This window comes from Mus caroli, chromosome 10 (genome assembly GCF_900094665.2).
Source record: "Mus caroli chromosome 10, CAROLI_EIJ_v1.1, whole genome shotgun sequence".
In the NCBI taxonomy this organism is placed as follows: Eukaryota; Metazoa; Chordata; class Mammalia; order Rodentia; family Muridae; genus Mus; species Mus caroli.
Window position 1 is genome coordinate 75,655,030 of NC_034579.1, and position 12,105 is coordinate 75,667,134.

Sequence of the window (12,105 nt, forward strand, 5' to 3'; positions counted from 1 at the left end):
GGATTTCTGAGTTCGAGGCCAGCCTGGTCTACAGAGTGAGTTCCAGGACAGCCAGGGCTACACAGAGGAACCCTGTCTCAAAAAACAAAAACAAAAACAAACAAACAAACAAAAACAAAACCCCAAACAACAACAACAAACAAACAAACAAACAAAAATATCTGTGTGACTCACATAGTGGTCTGTCCATATCAGTAACAGGAAAAGGATTTGTGTGTGGCACATGGCTTCTCTCTTGAGACCAGAGTAGAAGGAAGGGAAAGTTTACTGTGTGGACGCTGCAGGGGAAACGGGTTAGGTGATAGCTGGATTACAGTTGGTCCAAGCTTGTGTGAATCAGTGAGCTACAGGGGTCTGAAATGGCAGGTGAGTGGCTTGGCCAGCATACACTCATTCACATTGTAGGAATGAAGGCAAATCAAATGGGTGGATATACAATTTGGGGAGGTTACCTTGGACCATTGAAATTTCCAATGGGGCAACTCTCATTGTAAGTGCAAACCTGGTTGCGTCTCTTCAGTGTGGTTAGAGATTTGAGACACAGGGCATTTGGTTGTGGCTTGTGCCAGCTCACAGCACGCAGCAGCTAACTCTTCACACATGCAGTTCAGTCGTCTGAGCAGAATTTCTTCCATGCCTTGTCATCTGGCATGAAGCAAGAATAGGTAGCCAGAATGAGTAAGCAGCCCCCTGGGAAGTCTCCAGAACCTAACCAATGATAAAATCAGTCAGACCCCTTGAAAATTTAGCTGAGTGGGGTCTTGACTGGAAGTCACCACTCCCTTTATTCCATTCACCATCAGACTTTTCTTTAAACCTTCATTGAATCTCTTTGTGCCCTGATTCAGCTTCCATTGTGCATCCTGGTGCTCCTTCTCTCCTCAAATTATACATTTTCTATCTTTCCTTGCTCCTGTTCATTATAAATCTGCATAAGAGTAATCGCTAATTACCATATGACAGAGTCATATATGTAATTGAAATCTCCTCTGCCAGTGCCTTAAATCCAACGCCTTCACTTTAGCTTCATGTGGATTTTTTTTGAACAAGGCTGGAAAGCAGCCACATTATTCACAGAAATGTCACAAGAATGGTCTTTAGGCCATTTATATTCTGAAAACTCTTGAGCCAGGCCATCCTGATTTATTGTCCTCAGCATCATTGTCCTCCATGATCTTTTAGTGTGGCCCATTAGGCCCAATTAAAGTATTCATCCACTATTCTAATTCAAAGCTCTAAAGTCCACATTCTGCTAACAAGCAGTGTGCATAGTAGGAAATTTAAAAGTGTTAGTTTCTTCTATCTCAGCTAGCTCCCCAGTAATGAGACAGAGACCTAAAATTTTATTGAACAAGCTTTAATCACAATAACAGATCAACCTATCTCTTGATGCTATACTTGCCACTCCCCAGTCACATGCCCCAACTTGCTTGCCGTTTTAGAGTTGACCAGGCACACTCTGTTCCTTGTGTGTCTTCATGGTGAATCCTCAATGCAACCTTACTTCTCCTTCCACCTTGGGCCCCTTTCTTTCTCTTCCTCCTCTTTCTCTGGGACCCATGGCTGAGATTGGAAGTCCAGCCTGTCTCTTTGCTCTGCTAAGTCATTGGCTGTTCAACCTTTTATTAACCAATCAAAGATAATTGGGGAATGTTGATTCAGGGGGATGGTCCAATTTTCATGACAATGCCTGTGTCCAGACTGTAACCAGATCTTGGGGCAAAGAAATGAGCAGGTGAATGCAACAGGCATGCTCGGGCCTTTCAGAGAAATACCCTGCTCTCTGGCACCAGCTCCCATCTGAGTGTTGAATTGCTATGAAGAGATACTGTGACCACAAAACAGTCGAGGCTTGCTTACACTTTCAGAGGTTCAGTCCACTGTCATCAAGGCGTGGAATGATGGCATGCAGGCAGACATGGTGCTAGAGAGGTAGCTGAGAGTTCTACATTGAGATCTACAGGCAGCAGGAAGAGAGAAAGCCTGTGGGCCAGCTTGGGCCCTTGAAACTCAAATTGTGCCCCCACCCATACACCCATTCAACAAGACCACACCTCCTAATCCTTCTGCAGTGTCACTCTGTGACTGATGGCCGTGGGCCTTGGGGGTCATTTTCATTCTAACCAGTGCATTATCACTTTTAAAATTCCATTTTTGTATGTGAATCACTGCCCTAATCTCTATTTGCTTCTGTTCTCCAATATTTCTGTTCTTAAGAACTTCATTCAATTTTCCTTAAGTGGTTATTCATTTATTTTTTTAAAGCAAGATGTCACAGCAATGTTTTCTGTGATGAAAACCAAGGGGAGGAAAGGGTTTATTTGTCTTATCCTTCCATAGCACTGTTCTTCATTGATAGAAGTCAGGACAGGAACTCACACAGGGCAGGAACATGGAGGCAGGAGCTGATGCAGAGGCCCTGGAGGGTGCTGCTCACTGGCTTGTTCCCTAGGGTCTGCTCAGCCTGCTTTCTTATAGAATCCAAGGAAGGCACCACTCAAAATGGCCTGGTCCCTCCCCATTAATCTCTAATTTCAAAAATGCCTTTCAGGTCTTCCTACAGCCCAATCTTCAGAGACATTTTCTGAGTTGAGATTCTCTCCTGTCAGATGACTTCAGACTGCGTTGACTTGACACAAAACTATCCAGCTTAGTATGCCAGGCTTGCCTTGCATGATGTCATTGAGAATACCTTTGAACACCTAAAACTGCCTCTGCCACTCAGTGCTGGGAGTATGGTATTCAGGTTAGTGAGAAGGAAAAAGAGACAAGGGAATGAGTGTCCTAATGGAGCCCATGCACTTCCTGGGGATATTCAAATGCAGAAGGACCTGTGTAAGAATCCACCAATTGTCCAAGTGGTGATTTGAATATGTTTGGCCTATGGGAGTGACACTATTAGAAGGGGTGGGCTTTTTGGGGGAGGTGCATCACTGTGGGGGTGGGCTTTGAGACTTCCTACTAGGTGGGCAGCATGGTGGTTCGTTCTTCCTTTCTTTCTCTCTCTCTTTCTCCCTCCCTCCCTTCCTTCCTTCCTTCCTTTCTTTCTTTTTTTAAAAAAGCATTTTTTTTCTTTTTTGTTTTTTTTTTTTGTTTTTTTGTTTTGTTTTGTTTTTTTGAGACAGGGTTTCTCTGTATAGCCCTGGCTGTCCTGGAACTCACTTTGTAGACCAGGCTGGCCTCGAACTCAGAAATCTACCTGCATCTGCCTCCCAAGTGCAGGATTAAAGGCGTGTGCCACCACTGCCCGGCGTGGTGGTTCTTTCTAAGGTTCTCCAGGACCAATATGTGAGTCTACTGTGTCTACTATGCTGCTATGTGTCAGAGTGTTTGAACCACATTGCTTTCCCAGGAATACATGGGAAGAGGAAAGGGAAAGGCCAAAAACCATGGAGAGTAAGAGGAAGTCTGGAGGACTGATACAGAAACAATAAGAAGTAAAATGTTCTGTACCCCTGCCTGTCATGGAAATCACTACATAGGCTAGCAGCCTATGTAGGTCTAGAAATCACAGAGATCCGCATGCCTCTGCCTCCTGAGATCTGGGATTAAAGGTGTGCATTATGACATTCATCATGTCCATCCTATTTTGAAGTTAGAGATTTTGATTCAGTTATGCTAATGTATACTCAGTAGCACTGATCTGTTTGAGTGTCTCTCTGTATCGTCTGTTAGTAGTCATTTCTCTTGCAATGCTTTATGGAATTCAGTGGGCCCAGAAATGAGAGATGTGATCTTCCTTTTCTGTTTCCTTCTAAAAACACTTGGAGACTTCATTTGAATGTCTGTGATATGGAATAAATGTGTGGAGCACCTAGAATTATATATTCTCAATGAAATGTACATTTACAGTGCAGTCAGTCTCACTATTTTTCTTATGTATATGTATGGGCTCTTTTAGGATGCAGTGACCTATGAGGATGTGTATGTGAAATTCACTCATGAAGAGTGGGCTTTGCTGAATCCTTCCCAGAAGACTCTCTACAAAGATGTGATGCTGGAGACATGCAGGAACCTCACTGCTATAGGTAAGAATGTGAGTTTTCCTTCACTTTCTAAACAAGGGGACAAGGTTTCTTGGTTATTGGTGTACTTCTCTGATTTCTCTTGTGACAGAGGAAGAATGTGGTGACTAATGAGACATGATTCTCGGGTTTACCAAAGATACTAACTTAAAATTTGCAAACTATCCAATAATAATATCATAAATTTTCTGTTACTATATTCTAGGCTACAAATTGCAAGATGACAACATTGAAGAGCACTGTCCAAGTTCTAGAGGATGTGGAAGGTAAATGTCAGGTGCAAGCTGATAACAAATGCATCATTGAAGAAATTTTAATGTACTCTGAAGTTTTAAAAAAGCAACAATGTAAATGAGCACAGATTTAAGTATACTGGTGATTATTAAATTCTCACAAGACCATGTCTTTTAATTTCAGGTAGCTGACCTGTGCTTGTAAGGTGTTCCTCTAAGGAACAAGACAAAGAAACAATATCTTAACACAGGACACTCTTTTAGTCCTAGTCCTGTGAGAGCTGTGTATAGAACTGTCAGTCCATTTAGTTTCATCCTATTCAAGGATCATAAAAAGCATGCACATTGATTAGGGGATCAGTGTATATCCAAGACTTTATAAGCAAGTAGTCCGTACTAAAGCTAGTCTTACTCATATACTTCTAGTGACTTAGAACAGTGTTCAGTGAGAACAGTTATGGGAAACAAGAAGGTTGTTGTTGTGGAGAAACCTTAATTCCTATAGCACATATCTATGCAGAACAAAAAGTTCACCTGTGTGTATGTAGTATGAAACCTTTTGTTATTTCTCTTTTAATAGGTATAACATCTATGGATACAAGTCTTGTGAGCATAAGGGACATGGACAGAAGCAATGTACCTTTGCACAGAAGAGTTTTCTTCAAACATATGAAAGAATCCGTTCTGAAGAGAAACCCTATGAATGCAATCAGTGCAGTAAAGCCTTTGCAAATTTCCGTAGTCTTCAAAAACATGAAAAAAATCATACTAGAGAAAAACCCTATGAATGTAATCACTGTGGTAAAGCCTTTCCAAGTCGCAGTGCTCTTCAGATTCACCAAAGAACTCACACTGGAGAGAAACCCTTTGATTGCAGTGAATGTGGTAAAGCCTTTGCACGTCATAGTAATCTTGATATACACAAAAGAACTCATACCGGAGAGAAACCCTATGATTGCAATGAATGTGGTAAAGCCTTTTCAACTCGCAGTCATCTTCAAATACATGAAATAATTCATACTGGTGAGAAACCCTATGTATGTAATCAGTGTGGTAAAGCCTTTGCATATCGCAGCAATCTTGAAGCACATGAGAAAACACACACTGGAGAGAAACCCTATGAGTGTAATCAGTGTGGCAACGTCTATGCAAGTCGTAGTAGTCTTCGAAATCATGAAAAACATCATACTGGAGAAAAACTCTATGGATGTAATCAATGTGGTAAAGCCTTTGCACGTCGTAGTAGTCTTGAAATACATGAAAGAACTCACACCGGAGAGAAACCTTATGTATGTAATCAGTGCTGTAAAGCCTTTGCACGTCGCAGTAGTCTTCAAATACATGAAAGAAGTCACACTGGAGAGAAACCCTATGAATGTAATCAGTGTGGTAAAGCCTTTGCAAGTCGTACTAGTCTTCAAAATCATGAAAAACATCATACTGGAGAGAAACCATATGGATGTAACCAATGTGATAAAGCCTTTGAATTAAAGTGTGATCTTCAAATTCATGAAAGAATTCACACTGGAGAGAAACCGTATGTATGTAATCAGTGTGGTAAAGCCTTTGTAAGTCGTCGTTATCTTCGAAATCATGAAAAACATCACACTCTTGAGAAACTCTATGATTGTAGTCAATGTGGTAAATCCTTTGCAATTTTCAGATATCTTCAAAAACATAAAAAAACTCATACTGGAGAGAAACCATATAAATGCACTCATTGTGGTAAAGCCTTTGCATATCGCAGTAATCTTTATAGACATGAAAGAAGTCATACTGGAGAGAAACTGTATGAATGTAATGAATGTGGTAAAGCCTTTGCATATCGCAGTAATCTTTATAGACATGAAAGAAGTCATACTGGAGAGAAACTGTATGAATGTAATGAATGTGGTAAAGCCTTTGCATATCATACTAGTCTTCATAATCACAAAAAATGTCATATTGGAGAGAATCCTTACGAATGTAATTGATGCAGTAAGTTTTGGCACATCAGCTCATCAAAGAACTTATATTGGAGAGAAACCCTATGAATGTAATCAGTGGGATAGTGCCTCTGCATCTTATAGTCTTCTTCAAAAGCACGAAAGAATCCCTACTGGAGAGAAACACTATGAATCTAATAAGTGCCGTAAACCCTTGCACACCAAGCATATATTTTTTTTTTTTTGTCACTAAACCATCTAACTGGTGCTCATGTACAATTAATAGAACCGTTTCATCATTAAAATATTGTCTTGTTTTCAAATTGTATACAAATTGTCATTCATGGATAGAGGAACACAAATATTTGAATAATAAAACCTATTTGCAAATGAAAATGATATACTGCCATCTATTTTTGTTGGCTATGTTTTTTTCTGAGGAGTAACTACTTCCCAACACTTCCTCAGAAACACGAATGTCAGAGAAGTTTCCCAGTGAGTAAAGATAGTTACTGCTAAACATGATGACCTGAGATTATTCTGGGAGACCCATGGTACTCATGCAAGTTTTTTTCTGATTATTAAATACTTGGGCTGTGACATGTGCACACCCAGACAACAGCACATACATAAATAGTTTTGAAACTTAAATAAGGACCAGTGAGTTCACTCACTACTTGAAGGCACTGCTGTGTAACTTGACTGTCTGGGCTTGATCTCTCAAACTCAGAGGAAGAAGGAAATTAAACACCTGAAAGTTGTCTTCTGATTGACACATGCTCATCATAGCACAGGTGTGTTTTTTTTTTAAATTTATTTATGTATATGTGTACACTGTTGCTATCTTCAGAGGCACCAGAAGAGGACATCAGATCCCATTACAGATGGTTGTGAGCTACCATATGGTTGCTGGGAATTGAACTCAGGACCTCTGGAAGAGCAATCAGTTCTCTTAACCACTGAGCCATCTCTCCAGCCTGCAAAGGTTATCTTACACAGGTAAAAATTATTAAAGATGAAATTATGAAGGAGAGAAAATAAGCAAAATATTGAGAACCTAAGAAATGATTTACCACTCACAATTGATACATTGTATTCCAAGAAGTGTTCATCAAAAGAATAAGGGTTCCTGTTTAAATATTACAATATCCTTTCATTCCTTATTCAATGATAGGTCATTTAAAAAACGACTCTGCTGGGTGTTGAGTTGCACGCCTGTAATCCCAGCCTTGGGAGGCAGGCAGATGTATTTCTGTGTTTGAGGCCAGCTTGGATCACAAGATGACATAGTTGTGTAGAGATATCCTGTCTCATAAAGTCCAAAACAAACAAAACATCAATAACATTCTCCTCATCCCCAAACCAAACAACCATATCTCTCATTGTGGATCTTTTTCTTTTTTTTTTTTTTTTGGTTTTTCGAGACAGGGTTTCTCTGTGTAGCCCTGGCTGTCCTGGAACTCACTTTGTAGACCAGGCTGGCCTCGAACTCAGAAATCCTCCTGCCTCTGCCTCCCGAGTGCTGGGATTGTGGATCTTTTTCTAATAATCTGGATGTAGTGAGAATATTGTAATATTGGTATCTTTAAAAAACTGAAATATAGGATTTTGTTTGTTTAATCCCAGGTTTGAGGATATGGGGCTGATTCACAGCAGGTAACTATAATTTGCCTTATGGTCTAGCAGAGGTGTTATTTTTGCCAGAGGCAGATTCTTTGTGCAGTTGTGTGACACTTGTAATTCTGAGGACGTTTCAGAGGGCTTGTAAATGCTAAGGCCCTGACCGGTGGTGTGGGTTACTGGTTGGTGGTGGGATGCTATTGGCCATGGTTTGTTACATAGTCATGCACAAAGAAACAAGAAATTAGATCTCCTGATGAGGAAAATCAAAGTTGCCCCAAGGAACTTGACATTCTGAATCAGCAGGATGTAGTTTATTGATAGCATCACTCCCTCTTTTCCTCTATACTTTTTTTTCTCACCTATTTAGTATTAGGTATTTGAAGGAGTAAAAGAAGGGAGGTGGAGGAGGGTGAAAGAAAGAACCCACCAAGTAGCAAACACCTGCTACATCTAGACTCACCTCTAGTCAACGAAGTTTGTTGTCCTCACTCTTATCAAAAGAACTGTGATAAAGAACCAGTGAGCAGCAATTTGTAAAGCCCATTTGCAAAGAGATGGATAATGCATTCAATTCTTCAAATGACCATGTACTAGGGACTTTTCAGCACCAGAAAGTGATTGAAGGCAGAGGCCTAATGGGGCCTGTTCATTTTCTGCATTATAATGGCATATTTAGGGTCCAGAATGTTGTCTTAATAGTACTGATCGTGTTGGGTACCCAGCTGTCTTCTAGCACCCACATCAGATGACTCAGAACTACCTGCAATTCCAGGTGCAGAAGGTCTGATGCGCTCTTCTGGCTTCCTTAGACACCATGTCAAAGGAAAGACACACATTCACCGCCACACACATACATGGGACGACATATTATAAATCATGCTTTCTTCACGTGTGTATGTTATTTTTTCTAAATAAAAATAATTAATTCATGTGTATTGTTGTGATAGAGTCCTGGAATCGAGTTGCGTGAGAAGTCGTGAGTGCTTGTGAGGACACTCCTGAAAAACAGGAGGAAGAGTCTTGTGACCTCAGTTTCTTCAAATCACAGACTTGTCTTTGGAACCTCTCAGGTATAGCAGACAGTAGCGAGTGAGAATACTCATTGGTTGCTGTTGTTCAATTTAAAGTTTAGACTATGCTATATATGCTTCCATTGGAAAACGTGTGTGTGACACTTGTGCTTGTTCTTGTCACTGTATACTGCTTGAGTTCCTGAGAGCTGGACTCAGGTAGCATTTCTTAACCCTCAGAATATAGATTGACTCAGGCTCTGTATAACATTGGCTATTGTATGAGACATCAGTCCAGCACTTACATTGGCTCGCTCTCTCAGGAACCCCTACTTGTGGCACACTGACAGAAGCTGAAAGGAATTGTAAATCAGCAATGAAATCAGAGTGGGAGCCCTCTCAGGCCGTGAGTGAGCACGATGGGAAGACACCAGCAACGGCCTTGCCTTATGTTGAGCTTGTGCATTTTGAAAGAAAGAAGCATAAATATTAAGATCACACCTATTAAAGTTCTTATAAGTTATTTATGGTTATAATTCCTGTTTTCTATAAGGAGTTTGGATAAAGAAGTATGGGACAGTTTGAAAGAATATTCAAAAGGAAGATGAACATCATGGGTAAGGGATAGTGAATTCCTGAATAAATCAAAACTAGATAGTCACACTTTAAAATTGGTAAAAGGCAAATTTCCCTGTTGAAGCAAAATGTGGACACAGCCTCAGCAACCGACAGCCCCCTCAGCTCCATTACTGTAGTGTCTTTTAGATACGGATCTTGCCCTGCCTGAAAACCACCCTGAAGCGTGGGGGAAGGAACGGGATCATCAATTGTATCTCAGATCCCTACTGTTTCCTGAGGAGGACTTAGGAGAGCCTGTTTTACAACCTAGGTAAGCTAGGCACACAGCAAAGAGGAATTTGTTCATCAATTTCTTTCCTGCATCATGAACTACACTTTGTATTTCAAGTAAATTTCAGCAAAATCAAAATATTCAACACCTATTTAAAACTCTGGAAAGGCTCTTTCTCTCTTGCCTCTCTTCTCCCTTGTGCCCCCTCTCTCCTATTCCCTTCCCCCTCTCTCCACGTGGCCATGGCTGGCCTCTACGTCTCTCTGCCTCTGCTACCCTCTTAACTCCCCTTATCATGCCCCTAAATAAACTATTCTGTACTAAAACAAACAAAAAACCCAAAAAACCCCAAAACTCTAGAAGGATGGATGACATTGAATACTGCTCTCAGATTATTTCAAGAGGCAAGGGAAGAGCCACAGCTATTGGATTCAGACTAAAAGGCATTTGTACATTATGTGGATCCTAAATTGCCTTTAAATTTATTTTCAGGCTGGAGAGATGGCTCAGCGGTTAAGAGCACTGACTCCTCTTCCGAAGGTCCTGAGTTCAAATCTCAGCAACCACATGGTGGCTCACAAACATCTGTAATGAGGTCTGATGTCCTCTTTTGGTGTATCTGAATACAGCTACAGTGTACCTACATATAATAAATAAATCTTTGGGCTGGTGCAAGCAAGGCTGTGAGTGAGTGAGCAGAGGTCCTGAGTTCAATTTGTAGCAACTACATGATGCCTCACAACCATCTATACAGCTACAGTGTACTCAGATACATAAAATAAATCTTTAAAAACAAAACAAAAAAATATCTATTTTCCCCACTAAATTGTCTCCTACAGGTCCCCCCCCGCCCCCAGACAGGGTATCTCTGTGTGTTGTCCTGGCTGTCCTGGAACTCACTCTGTAGACCAGGCTGGCCTCGAACTCAGAAATCTACCTGCTTCTGCCTCCCAAGTGCTAGGATTAAAGGTGTGCGCCACCACTGCCTGGCTTCCTACAGGTTTTATAATACCAGATGGTAAGCTTTAAAATGGATTTATTTTCAATGTAAGGGTTAGAATACAGGAACTGCTCTCCTCAGCCTCCTTGCTCAATGAGTAAATCATGAGATGACCTGATGGCAACAATTACATGGGTGTGATACTTGCTGTGGTATGTTACCCCTAACTAACAATGAGGTTTTAAGAGTGTTACACAGACTATGGAATTTCAAATTTTTTTTTTTTTTTTTTGTTTTTTTTTTTGTCTTTCGAGACAGGGTTTCTCTTTATAGCTCTGGCTGTCCTGGAGCTCACTTTGTAGACCAGGCTGGCCTCGAACTCAGAAATCCGCCTGCCTCTGCCTCCCGAGTGCTGGGATTAAAGGCGTGCGCCACCACGCCCGGCGGAATTTCAAATTTTGTTTGTAGATTACCACAGAAGGACAGGAAATCACTATCCAGCTGGCAAGATATGGGATTCCCTCATATGAACTGAATTTGTTATTACAAAAGCTGTCCTAACTCCTCCCATTCCACAGGCAGACACTAAAGTCATGGATGGCGAATCAAATGGTATAGGAGGGATTCAGGCTCCAGATACTTTTTTTTTTTTTAGATTTATTGATTGATTATATGTAAGTACACTGTAGCTGTCTTCAGACACTCCAGAAGAGGGAGTCAGATCTCTTTACGTATGGTTGTGAGCCACCATGTGGTTGCTGGGATTTGAACTCTGGACCTTCGGAAGAAAAATTGGGTGCTCTTACCCACTGAGCCATCTCTCCAGCCCCCCCCGATACTTTTTATTCATCAATCTATTAATACTTCATTTTCCTCAGCCCAACAATTCGACCTAGCTGATTTGATTCCTCTATTATTGCTAATTAATAAACCCTTATAAATCATTTCAGATTCTGCTCATGTAGGATTATTTGCAGCAATAGACACTGCTTTAATTTTATCTTCACTTCCTGTTATGCTCCCATTACAATGGAACTGTAACGTCTGTTTAAAACCTGCCCACATCCTTTGTTTCTTAGTCTTACCCTCCCACCAGGTATTAACCCACCCTGGTACATCAAGTCACTTAAGGACTGGGTACATTCTTTCTTACTGAGGCCAGACAACCGGATCCATAGGCAGGCAGCCAAGTCTGAGACAGTCCTCACTCCAGATGTTAGAGGAACATGAACACCAACATGCACATCTGCCATCTGCTACATGTATGGGGGGGGGGGGCTAGTTCAAGCTCATGAATGCTGTTTGGTTGGTGGTTCAGTTTCTGGGAGCTCCCAAGGGTCTGAGTTAGTTGACTCTCTTTGTCTTTCTGTCAAGTCCCTATCTCCTCTAGGTTCCCAAGGGGGTATTCTTATTTTTTTTTTTTTAAGATTTATTTACTTATTATATGTAAGTGCACTGTAGCTGTCTTCAGATGCACCAGAAGAGGGCATCAGATCTCA

The 12,105-nt window shown here is 41.0% G+C and overlaps 1 protein-coding gene across 1 annotated transcript in view; it reads left to right on the forward strand.

The window, feature by feature from the left end:
• Positions 1 to 7,042, forward strand: part of LOC110302713 (zinc finger protein 431-like) — a 9,859-nt gene extending 2,817 nt beyond the window's left edge. Inside the window, exons 2-4 of the mRNA XM_029482623.1 lie at positions 3,902 to 4,028; positions 4,231 to 4,291; positions 4,839 to 7,042. Coding sequence (XP_029338483.1) covers positions 3,902 to 4,028; positions 4,231 to 4,291; positions 4,839 to 6,231 — 1,581 coding nt within the window. The 3' untranslated portion in view covers positions 6,232 to 7,042. The remainder of the gene's footprint in view (positions 1 to 3,901; positions 4,029 to 4,230; positions 4,292 to 4,838) is intronic.
• The last annotated feature ends 5,063 nt before the right edge of the window (positions 7,043 to 12,105 follow it).